This window comes from Dipodomys ordii, unplaced genomic scaffold, assembly GCF_000151885.1.
Source record: "Dipodomys ordii isolate 6190 unplaced genomic scaffold, Dord_2.0 Scaffold12, whole genome shotgun sequence".
Lineage (NCBI taxonomy): Eukaryota > Metazoa > Chordata > Mammalia > Rodentia > Heteromyidae > Dipodomys > Dipodomys ordii.
In genome coordinates, this window is record NW_012267228.1 from 24,903,995 (window position 1) to 24,919,930 (window position 15,936).

Below are 15,936 nucleotides of genomic sequence, written 5' to 3' on the forward strand. Positions count from 1 at the left end.
ACTCAGTTTAGAGACTATAATTCCATTAGGGAATGTAATTCTATTTCACAGATAGTTTAATTAGTGTTAGTTTTATTTTGTTGAGAGGCTTTTATTTCCTTTTTATTTATTTTTATTTTTGTCCATGATGGGGCTTGAACTCAGGGCCTGGGTGGTATCCTCAAGCTTCTCTGCTCAAGACTAGCATGCTACCACTTGAACCATAGCTCCACTTCAGGTTTTCTGGTGGTTTATTAGGGATAAGAGGCTCATGGACTTTCCTGCCTGTGCTGGCTTTGAACCACGACCCTCAGATCCCAGCCTCCTAAGCAGCTAAGATTATAGGTGTGAGCCACCAGTGCCAAGCCCTTTTTATTTTTTGTTCCTATCCTGGGGCTTGAACTCAGGTCTAGGCACTGTCTTTAAGCTTTTCTTTTTCAAAGATAGTTCTCTACCATTTGAGTCATAGTTTCACATCCTGTTTTTTGGGGAGTTAATTGGAGATGAGTCTCAAGGACTTTCTTGCCCAGGCTGACTTCAAACAGGGATCCTCAGATCTCAGCCTCTTGAGTAGTTAGGATTATAGGAGTGAGCTACTGGCACCCAGTTATTTCCTTTATTTTTTATTTTTACTTAGATTTTTGTGTTAGCAATGGGGCTTGAACTCAGGGCCCTCTCTCAGCTTGCTCACTATAGCTAATAATTTACCACCTGAGTAGTGCCTCCAGTGTAGCATGATGCTTTTATTTCTGATTACAACTTATGCATAGCGTTGTCTTGTTTTATTAGCCATTTCATGTTGTAGCCAAATGTTACTATTCAGACATACCTGGCCCCTTACTGCAATCACTGTAATCTGTTTATCTTACAGATAGTGGAGGCTGTGTATGAACCAGTGCCAGAAGGCATCTACTCTGAAAAAGTGAGGGATACCATCAGCAGGTAATGCGTCTCCCACCTCTCCAAAGTAGGGATCATGAAGAAATACCAATAGTCACTTATCAGTAGTCACTCCCTGTGTATAAGGAGTCATGCAGGGGGCAGGTCCCTGAATGATCCAGACCTGGAAAGACTTGTGTGTGTCATCCGTCACAGTGGTCTTTTGGAGGCTGCCACTATGTTGTCCAAGAGGAAGTCGTGCATGCACTAGAAGTATTACATAGCTACTAGTGAGATTATTCAGAAGGCTTCATATCAAAACCATGTGAAGCTAAGTAAAACAGGATGTGTTCCTGTGACTCTCTTAAAACCCATACAAATATGCACACATAGGGAAAAAGGAAAAATACATGAAACCAAACAAGGCCATGTTACATGATAGGATTGTTCTTTCTTGTATTTGTTTTTGCTTACTTAGGGTGCTGGGGAATTGAACCCAGGACCCTATATACACCACGCAAGTACTCTACCGCTGAGATCTGCCCCTAGCTCTTTATCGCTACTTTTGTGTTTTATTGTAAGTTTTCAAAGAAAGTCAGAAGCTCTACTCATTAATGCAGCAGGAACTTAATGAAGGTCACTGTCCACTTGTACTCCCCTAAGTTCGGACCAGACTCTTGCCCCACAGGCTTCCTTGTTCATGCCTCACCCAGTCTCCTCTGTACTCTCTCCCATTGCCTGCTCGCTAGCCTTCTACCTTCCCTTTGTTCTTCTTTTCCCTGAAATTCTCTTTCCTAAATACATGCATGATGCAAGCCCTCCCTTGGGTTCTCTGCTGAACTGTGACTTTGCCAGGGAGCCCATGCTTGGCAGCCTCATGTTCTTCCTCGTTCTGTGCTTCCCTGGCCCACTGTATACAACGGATAGAACCCTCTGACCTTGATATACATATCTGTACACTTCCTTGTTTGTTGACTGTGCCCTCTCCACCAGAACGTAACCTCAATCACAAATGATGAGTCTCTTTGGTTCAGGGCCTGGCACAGGGCAGACCCTTCCTCCATACTGGCTGACCACTAGTTACAGACGCCTTAGGTACATAAGGGGACCAGCATTATCTGTCCCCTTAACTGGGCTTGAATCAGGTCCCCATTAATTTAGATCGTAGAAGTCCTCATGTCACCCCCGACGGGAATTGTGTTCTTCTCCATTCCCAAGTCTCTTAAGCCTTGGTTTGGTATTTGTTCTACTCTTGCCTCCTCTCTAGGGCCTGTCACTGGCACACGCGGCTTTGCCTGTCCCCTCTGCCCTTTCCTTTCTCTGCCCATCCCACTGTTTTGTACTAGTGGTTACTCCTTGCCTGTTTGTAGAATTCTTTCTTGGACTTTTCTTGTCTGTATAATACTGATCTAGTCTGGTGAGCAGACTCAGGCTCTGGAGCCAGGTCTAGCCTGGCTGAAGGTACTAGACAGGGAATTACGTCTCTGTTTTTATGTCCTCATCCAGTGAAATGGGGAGTGTTACACAAAAAGTGGCCTAAACAAACCACTTTGCACTGGGCTTGGTAAATGTGTGAGCCATTGGTAGCTGTGGTTATTAATATTGCTGGAAAGGAACAGAAAGCTCTCTGCACCATTTGAGCCCCATGCATCTTGAACTACGCTCTGTTGCTGGTGGATCCAAACTGGGAATTTAAATTACTCATCTCTAGATGATTATGGTTTGGGGCCATCCCAGGCTAAATGGCTAGTGAGACCTTATCTCAAAACGATATAGGTATGATGGTACATGCCTGCGATCCCAGCTATGCGGGGGTGGAAGGAGGAGGGTGGGAGGGTCATGATCTAAGGCTGTGACCCTCTCTGCAAAATGAACAAAATGCTAAAGGGCTAGAGGCATGGCTCTCTGAGCCTTCCTAGCAAGCTTGAAGCCCTGAGTTCAAATCCCAGTACTACAAAAAAAGAAAAAGAAAAATAGAAAGTGCTCATCTCCACGATCTGTTTCTGTCCTTTGGTATTTGTTCTTGGGAAACTACCTTGAGAATGAAAGAAGTCTTCAGAGATGTCATGAGACAAGTCTGTATTTGCTCATTTCCTTTCTCCTTTCTTAGGTACCGAGTGCCACAAAGAACAGGAAAAGGGGGAGGGGCGGCAGAGAGACTTGTTTCTGATTTTGGGACCCCATAACTCCCTCTGGACAGTTCTTCAGCAGGCAGTGCACACACTGCTCTGCTCTGGGCTGATAGACTAGTGCAGGCATCTGATAGCAACATTACAATGTAAAGGCTTAGAGTCTTGCTGCATCCTGAAATTGACTGGCCTCTACTCCCTCTTCTCCCATTCAGTTTAGCTTTCCAAAGACCCATTTCTTCATCAGTGATATGGGGGCAACAGCAGTAACTATCTCGTGGGCTGGCTTCAGAGCTTAAGTAAGATGATCTGCAGACTCATGCTGGCTGTGCTATGGGGAACAAGAGTGGGAGAAAGAAGAGAAATCTCTATCCACTGAGTGTTGGTGGCCATTTTGACGGCATGGTGTCCATTTTGGTGGTGTGGTAGTGTGGAGGGTAGACAGACGTAGTATTCTTTCCACTGTGTGTTGGAAGGTGTCATCACTTTTGTGGCTATAATCCCAAGAGGATTCAGGCTTTGGTGGCTCACGCCTGTAATCCTAGCTACTCAGGAGGCTGAGATCTGAGGATCGTGGTTCAAAGCCAGCCCGGGCAGGAGAGACTGTGAGACTCCTATCTCCAATAAACCACCAGAAAAATGGAAAAATGGAATTTATTCAGCTGTAGCTTCAGAGAATAAAAGTCAAGAGAAAGGAAAGGGTGAAAGTTACCAGCAAGGTTAAGGTCAAGCTGTGTCTATTCTATGGAGGAGTTGAGGGTGGGCAGCCTGGCACACACTCCATGGTGCAGAGGAGAAAATCACTCATGGGGCATTCCAGACAGCATGTTCTTGAAGGTACTTTCAACTTAAGAGTACATTCATAACGAGATAGAACTGACAATGGAATTTTATAGCTAGCCATAAATTAAGATTGCCGGGTGCGTTCTGGAACAGATGTTATTTTCATCTGAAGTTATTCAAGATTTCTTGTCTGGATTTGCATTACTGAGTTTTCTCTTCAGAAAATTTGGACACAAAACCAAAATGAGCTATGAGTTACATGAAATTGCATACTTCATTAGTTTTGGATTTTTAGTATTTAAAAATTAGCTTCCAAAAGAATTTAAGGAACAATTTCAAATTTTCCATACTCTTTTTTTTTTTTTTTTGTCGGTCGTGGGCCTTGAACTCTGGGCTTGTTGCACTGTCCCTCAGCTCTTCAGCTCCAGGCGAGCGCTCTACCACTTGAGCTACAGCGCCACTTCCGGTCTTCTGGTGGTTTATTGGAGATAGGAGTCTCACGGTCTCTCCTGCCTGGGCTGGCTTTGAACCTCGATCCTCAGATCTCAGCCTCCTGAGTAGCTAGGATTACAGGTGTGAGCCACCAGCGCCCGGCTATTTTCCATACTCTTATAGTCTTATATTTTTGTTTAAGAAATATAGACCGGTGACAAATTAAAAGCACAAAAGCCTTCTTAATAATGAGAGCAGTTAGTAATTTGATAGTCTTCAAAATATAAGACAACCTAAAGGGGTTAAAGTTTATTATAATCTCCTTCCTTCCTTCCTTTCTTCCTTCCTTCCTTCCGCTGTGGTGGATGGTCTAACATGTTTTTTGAATATTTCCCTCACTTTGACATTGTGTGTTTATGTCTTATTTTTGAACAAGTTGACTCCCTCCTTCCTTCCTTCCTTCCCTCCTTCCTTCCTTCCTTCCCTCCCTCCCTCCCTCCCCCTTTCCTTCCTTCCTTCCTTCCTTCCTTCCTCTTTCTCTCTCCCTACCTGCCTCCTTCCCCACTTGCTTTCTTTGACAGCCACACACCCCCTCTCTGTTTCTTTGATAGGATCTTGTTCTGTGCCCAGGCTGCCTTCAAACTCCTGCCTTTTCTGCCCCAGCCTCCTAAAAGCAGAGATTTTAGGCATGTATCACTACATCAAGCCCTTGCAATCCTTCTTAAACTGCCTATTGTTTCTAGTCACATATATCTTCTTTCTTCCACTTTACAATCAATCCCCTCTGTTTCTCTTTCTATGTTCTTGTCAGGCAGAGCTCACAGTTTGTACTTCTAATGTGTAGAACCTTACTTTTTTTCCCCTGTGTATGTGGTATATAAGCACATTTTGTTAATGAAACACTGCTTTCTTAGCAAGCTTTTAAATTGCGAAAAATTTTGCATCCTTGAAGAGTTGAAAATAAATATAGCTTGTTTCTCTGCCTGGTATCAGCATTGCTATTTTTATCTTTCAGTATACTGGAACAGTGTACTTTACAGTACAGTGTTAAGATGGTATTGTCTGTTTTGTTTTATGCACAAATTATTCCAATTGCCTGATTTTTCTCTCCGGACGTGGTTACATAAACTGTCTGGCACTGGAGCTGACAGCAGCAGTGAGCTCTAAGGACAAGTGGCTTTTCACATTTCTACCCCACCTTCAACCTTTGGTTTCATTAAACATAAAATGACTCTCACAACCACTTTTTTCCTCTAATATCTTCTGTTTGCTCTTGCAGAGCAGCATGGGGACAAGGCGTCACATTTATTCTAGAATGACATTTTATGCTTATTTGACTACAGAATCAATGATGCACATTACATGCTAAGAGGTTCTACCAGCATTTCTTGTGTATTATGATGGCTTCAGTTCCTCTTAAGAGTTTCTCTGGCATACCCAAATGGGTAGTCATTTAGAGCAATGAGGCTAAACTGCAGCTTTTGGTAGAAGGCATTCCTGTGAAGCTCAAAGTCTGTGGCCAAGTTTTGTTTTTGTTTTTATTGTTATGGATAGACATACTCTTTGGTTGTTAGTCTGGGTTCAAGCATGTAATCTTAGCCTGAGCCAAAAAAAAAAAACACAAAAAGAAAGAAAAGAAAGAAAGGAAAAGAAAGACAAAATGTTGAGACCCCATCTCAACCAGTGGCTAGTACGGTGGCATGCAGCTCTCATTCCAGGGTCAAGGGGAATCACACATAGGGGGAGTGCAGTCCAGAACTTCAAGGCATAAGATGCCAGGTACCACCTCAAAAATAACCAACACAGACAGGGGCTAGAAGAGCAACACAAGTGGTAGAGCATTTTCCTAGCAAGTGCAAAGTCCTGAGTTCAAAACCCTAGTACTGACTCTCCCCCCCAAAAAACATTGTAGTAGTTAAAATAGTTTTGGGTAGTTAAATAGAGCAGTGAACAGAGAACATATAAGACATGGACAGTAAGTGTGTGTGAGAATAGTCTAAAACATCTTTCTAGTGGGGACTTAGAAGATGGAGTTTCGGCAAGTGGATAAAAGATTATAAGAAAAGGAAAGGGCTGGACACTGTGGCTCATGCCTGTAATCCTAGCTACTCGGGAGGCTGAAATCTGAGGATCACATGTCAAAGCCAGCCTAGGCAGGAAATGCTGTGAAACTCTTATCTCCAATTAACCATCAGAAAACTGGAAATGGTGCTGTGGCTCAAAGTGGTAGAGCACTAGCCTTGAGTGAAAGAAGCTCAGGGACAGTGCCCAGGCTGTGAGTTCAAGCACCACCACCACCATCGCCACCACTATCACCACCACCACCACCACCAACAACAACAACAAAAGGGAAAGGGCAGGATATTATAAGAAAAAATCAACCAAATGGACAAAAAAACAAATGAGGACCATAGGAGAGTCCTGGGCTATTCAGGAAGGTGCGGATAGGAGCATTACTGTGCTGTTAGGGTTAGGAGAGCAGAGGAGGTGAGGAGTAATTTAACAAGAACCTTCTATGGCATTCCAGGAATTTTAGTTTTGTCCAGTTGTCCATAAGAAACTATAGAAGATCTTCATCTTGAGCAAAGAAGTGATGCTGTCCAACTTAAAAAGATTACTTTAGTAGCAGTCTCCTACCTAACTTTGTACATAATAAATGCATAGAATGAAGATCGTTAAATACGAGATCATGCTAACCAAAAGGCAAGTCCATTGCCTTTGAATAAAAAGAAAACCCAAAAAACATAGAGCATAAAATGACAATGCTGAATGCCCGGCTTAAACTTGTGTATATTCTACTCATGTTTAATAAATTCAGTAAGAAATTTCCAAATTACCACTTGGAATCTTATTTTGACTTCTGTTATAAAAGAACAATCATAGACTAATGGAGTCATCTGTGCATGGGAAATCTGCATGGATTGCTTGCTAGATCATATATAAGATGTGAAAATTAGGTATTTTCCTCAAAATCCCAACAAATTAAATTCTAATGAGAAGCACACATGATTTCAGCCAATCTAGAGAATTTGAAGTTAAACACAAGCAAGGTCCTCTAGTAGATGCCAGAAATAATGCAATGATCTGCTAATGGGCTTTGCAAGCAGAAGAAGCTTCTAGATATGCCAGGCTAAGCAATGCTCCTACCTTCAGTGCACTTATTGCTATTTTCTACCTCCAACGTCACTGTAAATGTTAGCATGCAATGTGTCAAATTAGTTCTATTGGTAAAGAAAAGTCAAACTAGAGGCCATGGTTTTCTATATTTCCTTGTATGTACAAATTATGGATAACCATGCATCTAAAATTTCAGTCATCTGATTTTCCTAAAAATCTATATCTTGTCAGAAACAAAAAATATATACAGAAACTTTACATTCTTTTTTTTTTTTTATGTCGGTCGTGGGGCTTGAACTCTGGGCCTGGGCACTGTCCCTGTGCTCTTCAGCTCAAGGCTAGTGCTCTACCGCTTGAGCCACAGTGCCACTTCTCATTTTCTAGTGGTTTATTGGAGATAAGAGTCTCATGGACTTTCTTGCCCGGGCTGGCTTTGAACCGTGATCCTCAGATATCAGCCTCCTGAATAGCTAGGATTACAGGCGTGAGCCACCAGCGCCCGGCAAACTTTACATTCTTATCTGCAGGATTCAATGGGATTCAGTGAACCATCTTGTATTCAGATCATGGTGAACAGTTATATTTGCCTTTTAAAGAGGGATACTGTCAGGCACAAATGGCTCACACCTGCAATCCTAGCTGTCTATGCAGGATTCTGGCTCCTTTGCTGTCTTATCTCCGGTTCCTGCTGATAGACCTACCACGAGGACCCACAGCAGCATTTCGCAGCGACCCCTCCCACCCTAGCCCATCCCAGCACTGGCCAGTGTTACAACGAGCTGCTTTTCTCCCAGGTGCCTCACTCCTGATGCGGACGCCCGGCCTGACATTGTAGAAGTCTGTTCCATGATATCTGATGTCATGATGAAGTACTTAGACAACTTGTCTACATCTCAGCTGGCCTTGGAGAAGAAACTGGAGCGGGAGCGCAAGCGCACACAGAGATATTTTATGGAAGCCAACAGGAACGCCGTCACCTGCCATCCTGAGCTGGCTCTGCTGTCTCAGGTAGGTGCAAATCTGTCTCCAGCATGCCTTCTACTAAGCCAGCTGAAGCTCTTCATGTTGTTTGATAAAAAGCTCACCTGAAGTTAGGAAAAAGATTCACTACCCTGAAGTAGTTTACTATTATATAGTTACATATTTACATCCTTTTTTTTCCTTTGTGGTACCAGAGTTTGAATTACTTGCTTGGCTTGTTTGCTCAGCTGGTGCTCTACCACTTGAGCCACACCTCTAGTTGGGCTTTTTTTCCTGTTTTTTTTTTGGAAATGGAGGCTGCAGGACCTCTCTGCTTGGGTTTGCTTTGAACCACCATTCTCCAGACATTAGCCTTTTGAATAAGCTAGGATTAAAGGCATGAGTCATTGGCATATTCATTTTTATATCTACAAATAAAAGCAACTCAGTATAACTTGATTTTTTCCCAAAGAATGAATCCATAATTTATTGTGTATTGTAAAGCCAGCAGTGTGAGAAAGTTCTCTTGGCAATTCTTCAGGTTTAAATTACAGCATATAAACAAATGGATAAAGAGCAGTACTTACACCTGGTGTGTGTACATGGGCATGTGTGGGTGCTGGTGATGCTCTTGTTACTCTGCCTTTGTGATAATTGTCAACCACCAGCCACCTTCTGCTCCTGTGCAGGACAGCCCCAGCCGCAACCCAGCAAGCGGCTCTTCTGCCTACTAACTATTCCTTTCTTCTGATTGGAGGGTGGCGTTCAAGGGAATGGTATAAAGCACATGCGTGGTTAGTAAACCTGCTCATGAAATCCCTTCTCAGCATCCTAAGGTCCTTGCACAATCGGGAAAGTTATGTAAATAGTTGGTATAATTTATTCTTCTTTATGTCTGAATCATACTCCATCGTGCACACGTACATGCACGTGCATGTGCATGTATATGGATGTGTATCCGTTTGTATGTATATACACATACTTCTTTATCAATTCACTGATGGACACCGAGGCTGCTTCTTGTAAATAGTACTGGGTATGCAGATCTCTCTGACTGTATTTTAATCTACATTCCTTTAGATATAGAAGCAGGAGAAGAATAAGAGGATTATATGGTAGTTTTATGTTTAGTCTACTTTTTTTGAGGGGGGGGACACTACTGGGAATTGAACTCAAAGCTTCGCACTGTCAGGCAGACACTCATCACTGAGCTATGACTCCGTCTCTGGTTTTTTAGCTGGTTATTTTTTATATAGGATTTCTCTTCCTATTTGGGTCATACTCCTGAGTCTGGACCCATCTATTTGAAGTCTCTTGTCTTGGTTGGGAGATAGACACATGCCATCACATCCACTGAAATAGAATATCTTGGACCTTTTTTTCTTGGGCTGGTCTGGAACCTTGATCCTTCCAATCTCTCAAATAAGTGTGAAACATTAGCACCTGGCTTATGTTTAGTTTTTTTTTTCTCCTTCAGTCATGGGGCCAGAACTCTGGGCCTGGGCGCTGTCCCTCAGCTCTTCAGCTCAAGGCTAGCACTCTACCACTTGAGCCACAGCTCCACTTTCGTTTTTTTCTGCTTATGTGGTGCCGAGGAATCGAACCCAGGGCCTCATGCATGCAAGGCAAGCACTCTACCACTGAACCGCCTTCCCAGCCTTATGTTTAGTTTTTAAAGGACTATCCATACTTATTTTTGTAGTGCCTGCACTAATTTACATTCCCACCAGTAGAAGATTGGGGTTCCTTTCCCCCCACATGCTTTCCAACATTTGTTGTTCATTGATGGTAGCCGTGCAGCCTTTCCATCAGTGCAATGGAATCTCACTGATGTTTTGATTTGCATTTTTTTTGGTTGGTTGTGAGGCTTGAACTCTGGGTCTGGGCACTTTCCCTCAGCTCTTCAGCTCAAGGTGAGTGCTCTACCATTTGAGCCACAATGCCACTTCCAGTTTTCTAGTGGAGCTAAGAGTCTCATGGACTTTCCTGCTTGGGTTGGCTTTGAACTGCGAACCTCAGATATCAGCCTCCTGAGTAGCTAGGATTACAGAGTAAGTCACCAGTGCTGGGCTTGATTTGCATTTTTTATGGCTAAAGATACTGACAATTTCTTCATGTGTTGATTAGCCATTCATATTACTACTTTTGAAAGCTATTTTCAAAATTAATTTTTTCATTTACTAGTTGGCCTGATTTTTCTTTCAGTCTTTACTTTTCGGAGTTCTTTATATCTTCTGGATAGTAATCTTTTATCTTGATTAGTAACTGGCAAGTATATTTTTCTTATTCTGTAGGTTTCCTCTGCATTCTGGTAATTGTTTCCTTTGCTATACAGACCTTTTCAGTTCGGTGCAATATCATTTTTTTCAATTCTTGTTCTTTTTTGAGCAATTGGAGTTGCATTTAGAAAAGCACTACCTGTATCAACTTATATCTTCAAGACTTTTTGCTGTCCCTTCCTCTTGCACTCTCCTAGTTTCTGGTCTTACATTAAGATCTTTGATCCATTTGTAATTGATTTTTATAAAGGGGGCATAAATAGTGGTTTCAGTCTTCTTCATGTATATATCTAATTTTCCCAACACTGGTTGTTGAGGAGTATATCTTTTCTCTAACATAAATTTTTTGACACCTTTGTCAAAAATCAGATAGCTATAGCTGTGTGGGTTTGTTTCTAAGCTTTTCTATTTCACTGATCTGTATGTCTCTCTCTTTCCTGTGTCAGTACCCTACCTTTTCTGTTACTATGGTTCTGCAGTATAATTTGAAGTCAGATATTGTGATACCTCTAACGGTGCTCTTTTCCAGTATATTGTTTGCAGGAAAATGGATGGAACTAGGGATCACTTTTTAAGGAAAGTAAACTGATAGGGAAAGACAAGTATCACATATTCTATCTCTTTTATGTGCAATCTAGTCCTTAAAAATGAGTGACAGAAATGTAAAACAGGTTGTCAGGGTGGGGGTGGGGTTGAGTACCAGTGGGAGAAGGGGAAAATGGAGGCAGTATGGGAGTGAATATGGTAGAGGTCAAAAACAGGATACACATATAGGAAAACAGAAAATTGTTTCAAGAAGTGGGGAGAGGGAGGGATGAGGAGTCGGAGAAGGACTCAACTTGATCAGGGCACACTGTATGCATCTATGAAGATATCACAGTGAAAACCTTTCGTACAGCTAATACACACTCATATATGCTAGCTGATATAGGCTAATAAAAAAGAAAAAAAAATCAGACATTTCTGATTTCTCGAATGCCAGAATGTCCAATGAACTTTCCAAAAAGGAGAGATGCACTGCTATTCAGTGGGTCTGTCTGGAGAATACTTGAAATCCAGAAGCTGGAGATTTAGAGTTTTCTTTAAAGGGAAACTTGTCTTCATTGCTTTACATGCCGAGCCCTAATGTAAGTGCAAAAACAATCCATGATGGTTTTCTTCTTCTTCTTTTTTTTTTTAAAGTTAACTTACTTTATTGTTAGTATAGAAGTGGTAAACAAGGGGATCACAATTACATGAATCAGGCAATGAGTACATTTTCTTCAAAAGCACAGTGTCATCTATTCCCTTATTCCCTCCCAGTCTTTCTCTCCTGTCTCCAACCACAAGTTGTATGGTTCATTTTTCATCAATGTCCAGTGAACTCCACTATTACTCTTTTTTCACTCTTTTTCCCTTGTGTTCTGTGCCCTCTTCTACCCTTCCAAAGATAAACACGTGAATACACCATATAGAAGGTAAAGAAGATAGAATCATCAAAAATTAAAAACTAAAAAAAATGTCTTTTGTTTCTATATCCTGGAGTTTGTTTCAGTATGTATATTGTTTTATATAAATACAAAAAGGCACTTAGCCATTGCACCCCTGAGAGTATCCTCTTTTTTTTTTTTTACTGTATGTGAGTATCTAGAATCCTGTATAACATGTCATGTCTCAGTGCATTTGAGATCTAACTCTTGCATATCAGAGAGAACATGTGTTGTTTGTCTCTCTGAGTTTGCCTTACCTCACTTAACATGATTTGTTTTAGTTCCACCCATTTCCTTGCAAATGACATAATTTTATTCTTTGTAATGGATCGTGAACTTCCATGTGTATAGGTACCACAGTTTTGGGATCCACTCATCTATTGTGGGGCATCTGGGCTGTTTCCATAACTTGGCTATTGTGAATAGTGCAGCAATGAACATGGAGGTGCAGGTGTCCTTATCATATCGTGGCTTATGGTGCTCAGGGTAGATGCCTAGGAGTGGTATGGCTGGGTCATTGGGAAGGTCTATGTTTACGTTTTTGAGGAAATTCCAGATTGCTGTCCAGAGTGGTTGTACTAGTTTACATTCCCATCGGTGGTGCCGTAGGGCTCCTTTCCCCCCACACCGTGATGGTTTTCTAAGGCCTTGGTTTACATAGAAAAGCGCAGAACTTGGGAGTTACAGCTTTCAACGAGCACCATTACATTACATCAAGCTCACTTTCTGTGCTATTTTACTGCCTGATTCCTTAAACCCAGGCAGCTTTAGGAAGAATCCTTCCTTGTATGCCATGTTCCTTTCCGAGTACGGTATTCTTTGCAGAGGAAAACGCAAGAGATTTAACTGTTTCTGTATCTCTTATGTATTCAGAGCCTTAAGCTCTGTGCCACAAAGCTCCTTAGCCAGTTTCCAGCTGGATGTGAGTCATTTTCTATTAGAGTCACGTGCCTGACGCAGGGGCGGAGCTGGCCTAAAACCCAACCACCAGAATCCTCTTATCTCTAGTGAAGCACCTGGAGAAAAATCAGTTTGTACATTTAATTTTATTCCTCAGCTTAAAAAAAACTTCCATTATGGAAAATTTCTAACAAAGTGGGCTTCCTGTGCCCACCCCAAACTTCAACAATGGATTGGCTATTTTGAGCTAATTGTGTGTCCTTCCCACTTTCATGTACCTTCTTACACTCCCTGCCTTTTCATATGATGTATGTGTGTGTGTGTGTGTGTGTGTGTGTGTGTGTGTGTGTGTGTGTTAAAGTATTAGGCCTCGAGCTCTCAGTTGGCTTACTTGTTCAGCTGGCACTCTATCACCTGAGCCAGACCACCAGTACTCAGGGCTTGAGTGTTGTCCCTGAGCTTTGATGCTCAAGGCTAATGCTCTACCACTTTGAGCCACAGTGCTACTTCTGGCTTCCTGATGGCTGACTGGAGATGTGTTTTATGAACTTTCCTGCCCAGGCTGGCTTCAAACCATGATCCTCAGATTTCAGGCTTCTGAGTAGGTAGGATTACAGGTAGGGGCCACTGGTGCCTGGCCAGTTACTACTTTTTTTTTTTTTTTGGTAAAGGTGGTATACAGAGGTGTTACAATTACATAAGTAAGGAAATGAGTACAATTTGTGTTGAACATTGCTACCCCCCCTCATTTTCTCCTGCTTGCCCCCCCCTGCCCCGACTCCTTGTCCCCCGAGTTGTGAAGTTCATTTCCAACACAGTGTCTTGTGACTATTGTGGTTGCATTGGTTCCCTTTGTCGTTTGTCTCACCATTTCCGTGATTTCCCTTCCCATCCCCACATCAGTTATTACTTTTTAAAAACTTACCGTTATGCAAGTGGTGGCAGAAAAATCACGGAAGTGGAATGGTATGCATCACTTTTTCTGAAACAGCGTTTTTATTTTTGAAATATATAGTGCAATGTTCTCCCCAGAGCAGTTAACATCAGTGATGCAGTTCACAGCTTAATGATTAATGCTTGTCCGGGGAAGACATCCAAGTGGATTCAGTGAAACTTTATGAGGAGCTCCATGGGGAGTTACTAAAATTTTACAGATTAGAAGGCAAGCAAACAATTGACAGAAACGTTAAAGGCGCAAATCTCATGGGAGACTGTGTCATTAAGTCATAGTTTAGCTTAAGTCTTAATTATGACAATTTTCATAATGGCAGGTACAAATAAGTATTCTCAAAAGACTGCTCTGAGTCTTCACCAAGAAAGACCACTTGTTGTGTGCTGTGCTTTCTACCATGAGTGTAAAAATGGACTTTGCTTTTGAAGAATGTTAACTGTTTCTGTTTCTTTATTTTTGGCATTAGACATAAGAAGTTATGCCTGTGCCAGTGGCTCATACTTGTAATCCTAGCTACTCAGGAGGCTGAGATCTGAGGATCGTGGTTGGAAGCCAGAAGAGAAGTTAGTGAGACTCAGATCTCTAATTAACCAACAAAACCCTGGAACTGGAGGTGTGGTTCAAGTGGTAGAGTACCACTCTCAAATAGGAAAGCTGATGGAGATCTCAAAGTCCTGTGTTCAAGCCCCAGCCCCAGCACAAAATAAAACTAAGAACCAGAAGTCATCAGGTGAAGAGAGATCTGATAAGAATTAATCAGGATGAAATAAGGTAAAGATGTTTAATTAGCTGTATAAAAGCTGGATATTCCAGGAAGAGACTGAGGGTAAACGCAACAGAAATGTTATCCAACAGGCGGATTGGCAGGGTTACCTTTCTCCTCAAGATCTTTCACAGGAACTCTGTTGTTACCACTTCCTTTTTCTTTGGTAGCACGAGTGTTTAAACTCAGAACCTCATCCCTGCTCTGCAGGTGCTCTATTATTTGAGCAAACCTCCAGTCCTTTTTGCTTTTATTATTTTTCAGATAGAATCTTGTATTTTTCCCCCAAGTCAGCCTTAGAACATGATATTCCTGTATATACCTCTGCAATAGCTGGGATTACAGATTTGTTCTACCATCTCCAGTTTTCTGATTGAGATGTGCCTCTCTAACATTTTTGTCCAGACAAAGATGCTCCCAATCTCTGTTTCCCAATAGCTAGGCTTACAGGTATGCGCCACTATGTTTGACTCTTTTTTTTTTTTGGCCAGTCTTTTAAATGGTGAATGATTTCATTTTTTTTTCTCGTGATACTAGGGTTTTGCCAGGCAGGCATTCTACCACTTGATCCGTGCCTCTAGATGCTAAAAAAAAGATTTCTTTTTACTAGTTGAATAAATTCATTGAGTTTGGATAATTCTTTTCTTATCCATACTGGTGCTGTGTCTATCAGGGAACAGCACAAAGGAAGGAAAATGGAAAAATCTTGTGGTCTGTAGTTAATAACCAAAGCACTTGATTTGTTAAGATTTTTTTATCTTCCAAATGCAAGACAATATGCTTGATATTGGAAAGATTATAAAAATAATAAGCAATGGTCCCAGTAGCTGCCACTTATTTGGGAAGACAAGACAGACAAGCACATTCAAGAAATATGTGGGGATACTGCAGGAAGCTTCCAGAAAAAGCAAACAAGACTGTGGTTTGGCCATTAGATATGAAAGTCCCTTTTGGATGGAAAAGAAGGAAAAAAGGTTCAGGACTGCTAGATATACCAGCATATCTCATGCAGGACTAAAAAGCAAATTTAGAAAGGGTGTTGTTAAGCCGGGCGCTGGAGGCTCACACCTGTAATCCTAGCTACTCAGGAGGCTGAGATCTGAGAATCGAGGTTCAAAGCCAGTCCGGGCAGGAGAGACCGTGAGACTCCTATCTCCAATAAACCACCAGAAAACCAGAAGTGGCGCTGTAGCTCAAGTGGTAGAGCGCGCGCCTTGAGCTGAATTGCTGAGGGACAGCACCCAGGCCCAGGGTTCAAGCCCCATGACCGACCAAAAAAAAAGAAAAAAAATAT

General features: G+C 41.9%; 1 protein-coding gene across 1 annotated transcript in view; it reads left to right on the forward strand.

The window, feature by feature from the left end:
• The window catches only part of Nek10 (NIMA-related kinase 10), a 153,621-nt gene that overhangs the window by 82,444 nt on the left and 55,241 nt on the right, over positions 1 to 15,936 (forward strand). Inside the window, exons 25-26 of the mRNA XM_013010302.1 lie at positions 851 to 921; positions 8,114 to 8,327. Coding sequence (XP_012865756.1) covers positions 851 to 921; positions 8,114 to 8,327 — 285 coding nt within the window. The remainder of the gene's footprint in view (positions 1 to 850; positions 922 to 8,113; positions 8,328 to 15,936) is intronic.